The following is a 7,380-nucleotide window of genomic DNA, read 5'->3' on the forward strand; positions in this document are numbered from 1 at the left end:
GGTTTGTTTGTTGATTTTTTGCGTAAAGCTACTCGAAGGCTATCTGCGCTAGCTGTACCTAACTTTGTTGTGGTAGACTAGAGAGAGAAGGCAGCTAGTCAACACCACCTACCGCTAATTCTTGGACTTATCTTTTACCAACGAATAATGGGATTGACGGCCACATTATAAGACCCCAAGGACTAAATGGGTGAGCATATTCGACGAAGGATTTCTATCTCGCGACCCAAAGATTACGAGTCGAGCGCCATAACCACAAGGCCGTGCCAGGCCAATAAAAGTAATAGATAGATGAATAGGTAGGGAGGTTATAGAGACAGTGAAAAATGGACAGGTGGATAGGTAAGAAGACCAATCCATAAAAAAAGAATAAGCATAAAAATGATTAGATAGAATAGAGAAACTGGTAGTAAAAATAATAAACATACAGATGAATAGGTATAGGGATTAAACTTATAGAAAGAAAAGGATAATCAAGCAGTTGAATAGTTAAGGAGGTTAAAATAATATTGATAAACAAGACAGGTAGAGTAGTTAAATATACCATAAAAAGAATAAATAGGCAAATGAAGATTAAAGATATAATTACAAATAAACAGAGAGGGTCAGCAGACGGTAGAAAAGAATAAGCAGACAAATGGATAAGCAAAGAGAGGTTAAACGCTTTAAAAAGATACAGGAACCGATACTGTTTGTTTATTCCATTTTTATTGTGATTAAAATACAGTCTTCCTTCACGAACCTCACTTGCAGCATGGTGCGAACAACCCTCAAACCACACGTTTATTTACTACAGTCTTCCTTCACGAACCTCACTTGCAGCATGTTGCGAACAACCCTCAAACCACACGTGTACTTACTAATCTTATGGATTTTCGCATCTGTTGTGATTGGAGTAATCAAACAGATAAAAATATGAAGATGAAGCATAAAGTTTAGTCGAGAAATTTAAAAAATGGAAAAAATAACACATTTTATATTTTTACTATATAATTTGAAATTAGTTAGAATACTAATGGACTGTGATATAAAGTGAAGAATTATATATATATATATATGTGTGTGTATATATATATATATATATATAACATTATTTATTAGTAAACGCGTTATTTCATCAATAAAAAAAATGAAGTAAAGTAACAAATTGTGTAAAAAGTTAAATACTTGAAGGTAGAAACAACAGACCCGAGTCTTTGTCACAAAGATCTTTTTTTTTTAATATGATGCTGTTCTACAGTACTGTCATTATATCTGTTTAAATATTATTTTGGAAATAAAAATAAATTGTGACACCAAATATCACTCGCCTATTTTGTTCTCGTGGTACTTTTTTGCCTAAGAAAATGCATCATTTGCAAAGGATTTTAAAAAAACTCGGATTAACTTGATTTGCTTATTTAATACGCCGAGACTTTTTTTCCGTTGAATCTATTCTGTGCGTAACTGAAATACTGACATCCCACACGAACCTCATTCCTAGCGTGTCGTGAGCAACCCTCAAACCACACGTGCGCTTACTAAGGTAGGGATACCAGCATTTCCACATCTGTTAGTGTATTTATCGCGTGTATAAAGCATTAAGATCTGTGTGAGAGATGGAACAGGAGTACTGTGGGTGACCACAATCGACAGGGACTTCGATAAGTACATGTGTTTGCAGTTTATCTGATGCCATCGATATGGCAGCCGAACTGTCCGCAGACGGTGGCCAACAACAAGCTTTCCCTCTGGATGAGTTACCCCAAGTCTCCTTCCGACCGAAGCATCCCCACTCACTTTCACAGGTAAGATGGCTTTACGCTTTTCTGCAGATCTCATCCTCTCTCACAGGAAAAGGTACTAATGCTCTTACGCTAAGACTGAACACACACACACACACACAACACTGAATCATTGCTCGATAAACCTGGTCTTATTGATGTTTGTTTTAAGAAACTAATCTAAACCTCATCGCACGAGCTGTGCTATCGATCGTTAGGCTTGTGACTAACCAGAATTGAAAATGTTTTTGGCGACAGCTGTCAAATCATTACCATCAAAGCACTGTTTGTCAAAGGTAGGTTTTATGCTTTTGTGTGTAAAGTTGATATTGTAAAACAACTACTTATGAATAAATTTAGAAAACATTGTAGCGTGTTTTTGCTAGACTGTTAAGATTAGTATGATTATCGTTTTATCAAAAGTTATTTTATTCGACTACTTCTGAGAAACATTTTTATGTTCTTTCAGGCTAAACCAGTAAAGAACTTTGATAACATCAGTTGTTACAGCACTGATAGTTCTTTTCAAAGTAACTAGTCACATTTAGCATAAGAAAAAATAAACTAGAAATCTTTATTATTACTTATGTTTTAAAATGTAAATTACTGTTGTTGGATCGGCTCTTAAAACTTCGAATGAACAAAAATAATCGAATAATAATTTTAATATATTATTTTAGCCATTCAATTTTCAGATATTTAACATATCCGTACTAGGTTTTTTTTTTTTAAATATAACCGTAATCGTGTGATGTACTGGTTGTTTGTTACTGTATTACGATCGAATATAAATTGCTGAGAGCTGTAACAGATCTGAAGGATTTATAAGCTTATCTAATTCCTTCATGTGATAATTTCAATTGACTTAAAATGTTGTACACGCATTATAAATACTGATTTTTGTCCTCCTGACACACCGTCTAGATTATATATGAAGTCAGCTTCCTAGCAATATAGTAAGCCTAGCAGAAAAGCAAGCGCACTGGTAACGTTTTTCTGACGTTGCTAAGTGACGAACAACTGTAACAACACAATACAAGATCGTTCAATATTATTAGCAATTTCTAGCTTTTAAGTAAAATTGTCGGCTCAGGTCGAACGTTAACTGTTTTAGAAAAGAGGAGTGAAAGTTATTATTACACTTCCTTGGACTTGTTATTGGACTTCCTGGAATTTTCTTCAAATCTTTTAATACAGTATCTCAGTTGTTAAATAATAACCAAATCAGTGAATATACTGCGACACAGACAAAATTCTTTGTAAATTTTAACACATTATTTTTAATACTTTTGATGTGTTGCTTTGAAACGGTCCATACTTTAGCAGAGTAGAAATATATACATTACTTGCTCAGGAAACAGTTCGGTAATTATTTTGAATCTCTCAATATATATATATTCAAAATGCAAAGTATTACATGCTTCATTACAAACCTTACCTATTGTGTTGTAACTCGCTTCTACACAGCGTTTATTATATTAAAGCCAACCACAAAGAGTTATTCACTCTGGATGATATTTGAATTATTAGAAGCCATAAATATTAAGATTGTTTATTGTAATGTAAACAAACTCCATACACTTATTCAAACTGAATAGTGCCTGAATTATTAGAAGCCATATAAATATAGTTTTATTGTAACGTAAACAAGTTCCACGCAATTATTTACACTGGATAATGCCTGAATTATTTTAATCCGTTAAAACTAGGGATTTCTACTATAATGTAAATAAGCACAATTTAATTTACCATTTATAAGGGATAGTTTTTACTGAATTATCAGAACATTTATGCGTTCAGGATGTTTAGTATAATGTAAACAAGCACCACGTAATTACCCGTAGTGGACGTTGACCGAGTTACATGATTTGTGTGTTCGGTTTTTAACCTCTCAAGCTGTAATACGTTTAGTGTTTTATTTGAGTGCGTTTGTCAGCTTCAACACAGTAGTTGTTCATACTCTTGGTTTATATTAATATGTTAGGTTAACAGAAATATGAGAACTTGTAAAGCAGATCGTACTGCTGTAGTATACACATTTATATAGCCTTTTCACACCTATGCTTACAGGAATCAAATATTTAAGAGAAAAAGTCTGAAGTTTTATCAACTGTATGAAGAAAAGTTGAAAATCACACAGAATTTTAGATTCAGACCAAACCTTTCAGAAATGAAAATTATTTTTTGATTACCATAGTCGATATAATCAGTAGACATCATAAATATATTTTTAATCTAAAGAAGATGATCAGTAAAAAGATAAGGTAATTTATATATCCTACGTAAATAATTAAAGAAAATCTAAACATTAAGCTAAAAGTGTGGCGCGTATTGAATTTTTTCAAAATTTCTGGCAAAGCATGTAGCAGATGACGATTTGTTTATGTATATTTGCATTTAAAATTTCTAAGTTTATAAACTATGCCTTAGTATAGTTGTCGTGGTTAGAGACATTATAAATGATTTTGTAATTATTCTAGCGGTAATAAGAGAGATTAGAAAATTATGGTGAATTTTACGGCGGTTCAAGTATAAATGAACCGCATTTGACTTAAACTCTTAATGAATTGAAGGAAAGTAATGTGCGCAAGCTTAGGTAAGTCTTATGGGAATTTCGTATTTATATGACAATAGTGTTAATATATTTCCTATCAGATTTAATTATCCATGTAATTCCAACCTTTAATACCAAGTCCTTCCATCAAGGCTTGTGTGCCACTTTAACTACATTATCATCTACTGATCTATCCTTTATTATTAAAAAGCAGGCAACAACTAAAGAGTCCTAAGATCTCAGCCGATTGAGAGTCGTTTAATTTGAACTTGATGCAAAAAAGAAAAAAAAGAAAGCGGAGTTTACACATTATATTCCCCATCACACCAAACATGCTCGCCCTTTCAGCCGTGGGGGCGTTATAATGTGACGGTCAATCCCACTATTCGTTGGTAAAAGAGTAGCCCAAGAGTTGGCGATGGGTGGTGATGACTAGCTGCCTTCCCTCTAGTCTTACACTGCTAACTTAGAGACAGCTAGCGCAGATAGCCCTCGTGTAGCTTTGCGCGAAATTCAAAACAAACAAACAAACAAGCACATTATATTAAAATTATGAAACAAATCTAGCTACACATCTAGGTGCTCTTAGACGTACAGTGTTAAATAATCAAAACCGCTCTGAACAATCATAATACGATATTTTTGTCATTGTATATAGTTATTATTTAAGCCAACGAAAACAACTATAACTACTATTACATGCTACTTGCTGTTGAATCCATAACCTAAAATGTGACATCTGGAAACAGCTTTCTTCTGTTTGGTGTATGTGCTATGCAGTTAGTGTGTTTCTTCTCCAACAACTTATGTGTCACTTCATGCAGATGAATGCTAAATGAACATGTATTCTGTATCATGTTATTGTGTAGTAGTTGATCCTATTTAGAGTAACTTGTGTATATGGTTTAAAGATGAGGCGAGGGTATAAATATAAGGTACATGTTTAAATGAGTAAATAGCATTAACAACCTTTTCATTGACACACCAGAGAAATTAAGTTTAAAACACATTTCGACACAGTCTAGCGTCTTCCTCATTGGTCTCTAGTGTGTCAGTCAAAAGGTTGTTAAGGTCGATGTGGGATTTCAACATCAGCAACAGATACTTCGGAAGTTGAATTATAAGTTATAAATTAAATGAAAAATGACGACAGAGGAAGAGGAGAATGAGTTATGAGACGAAGTATTTACTGTGTAAAAATCATTGGTTTTGATTAATTGATTTGTTTTTACAGTCTTTTTCAATGCCAAGACGACACCGTCGTCCTAAGCGTTCCGATGGTAGCGTGTCTGATAGTTCGAACAGCGCCATTGTAAGACAGGTGAGCACAACTTTGTATAGGTTAAGTTTTTTATTTGTCAGTTCAGGAGCGTCAATATCACATAGAATCATTTGTTATTGTTAAAGAACATTTCAGAGTTAACTACAATAGTATTAATATTAGACGTGTATTTTAATAAGTAATCATTTTAATGGCACCTGGAAATAGGCCAACATATTTTTCAGTCTTAAAATAAACAGGCATAGACAGTATAAATAATATTGTTGTAATGGGGAACTGTTTTTAAAAGACATCTTAAGTGACAGTTCAAACAGTAGTATTATAAGACAAAACTCTTTGCAAGTGATAAAAATATCAGTAATAAGTCAAATAGAATTATTAATAGACGAGTTGTTGTGATAACACTTAAAAAAGTTCAATGATAGTTTGACCAGCGCCATTAACTGATTATAAATCTTAAACAATCATTTCATGGCACTTGAGTAGCATTATTATGATATAAAGCTCTTTACATCTGTTAAAGAAACTATCGCGGTCATTATAAGATGGATGTTTGTAGATGTTAAATAACATTTCCGTGATAAAATAGGCATACAGAAGTATTTATGCATGGTAAAAAGTTATCCTTTATTTCTACAAAGTCGTTGTTTGTAAGTGTTAAACAGTTTAAATTATATTTAATTTATAATGAAAGAATCAATGAACCGATAAAACATTTAAGGTCAGTTCGAGAGGAAACTTAATTATTATTAAGTATCCATGACAGTTGGAGAAATGTCATTATACCACAAAACATTGTGTAGCTCTTAAAGAAATTATCATTGACACTTAGAAATGAGTATATTTCAAACAGACTTATAACTAATAGTTTGGTCAGAACCATTATTTAGATCAAAGTTTGTGAATTACTATTAATAGTTCGAACAGAGCTATTGTTAGATTAGTGTTCGTGAATTATGTCTAACAGTTCGATCAGAGCCATTATTAGATCAGTGTTCGTGAATTAATAGTTTGATCAGTGTTTGGGAATTAAGAGACTTTAACCTGATAATTCTAAAAGGTCACTGTCAGATAGAACTATGCTGAGGAAGTAAAGATACATTTCCTTACATATTAAAATGCTTCATTATAATAAAGAACTGTCTGTACGTGATAAAGAAAATTTCAGTGACAGTTGTAATAGCATCATTATGACACAGGACTGTTTGTAAGCGTTTAAGGAACTTTTGGTGATATCTACAAATAGTGTTTGTTAGTCTTAACGATGTTTCGGCGACTCCCTTGGGAAGATTATTAACGGATCTGTATTTTGGAGTCTCCTTCCTCTAAAGCCAGATCTTAAGGAATGTGGGTGTGCATAAGATATTAGAAGTCGAAAGTAGTTCCAAGTATAGGTGATGTGAATAAACAGAAAAACTCAAGCTTCGAGTTCTTCGTGGAAAAAGAATCAAAAACAAGAGCTCAATTTTGTAAATTTCGAAATTGTGTATTTATTAATATTTAACGTTTGTTTTTGATATAGCTTTAAAGTTCTCGAAAATCGAAACATTTCTACTTTAACTTTCGAAAACACGGTTGTTTTTTAAACTTAATTTTAAAGAATCTGAATTTCAGTGTAGTGTATTTATCTACTCCTCTAATGTTATTTGTTACGTAAAAGAATGTGATCAATGGGGTGCTACGGCACTTTAGAGGTTTTGTATGTCTCATATTGTCTAGATTCTTCAGCCCATTTGCCAAAGAAGATACTTAACACTTATTAACATAATTCAAGTTGTTCC

The 7,380-nt window shown here is 32.8% G+C and overlaps 1 protein-coding gene across 2 annotated transcripts in view; it reads left to right on the top strand.

Moving 5' to 3' along the window:
* Positions 1 to 1,520: 1,520 nt before the first annotated feature.
* LOC106461056 (voltage-dependent L-type calcium channel subunit beta-1-like) overlaps positions 1,521 to 7,380 on the top strand; it is a 99,698-nt gene continuing 93,838 nt past the window's right edge. Inside the window, exons 1-2 of one of the 2 annotated variants that reach the window (XM_013920841.2) lie at positions 1,521 to 1,787; positions 5,552 to 5,638. In XM_013920841.2, the coding sequence (XP_013776295.2) occupies positions 1,683 to 1,787; positions 5,552 to 5,638 (192 nt within the window). In that variant the 5' untranslated portion in view covers positions 1,521 to 1,682. Of the gene's footprint in view, positions 1,788 to 5,551; positions 5,639 to 7,380 lie in introns of those variants that run through there. The other variant, XM_013920843.2, reaches the window with a different exon arrangement.

The sequence above is a fragment of the Limulus polyphemus genome, unplaced genomic scaffold, assembly GCF_000517525.1.
Source record: "Limulus polyphemus unplaced genomic scaffold, Limulus_polyphemus-2.1.2 Scaffold889, whole genome shotgun sequence".
NCBI classification, from domain to species: domain Eukaryota; kingdom Metazoa; phylum Arthropoda; class Merostomata; order Xiphosura; family Limulidae; genus Limulus; species Limulus polyphemus.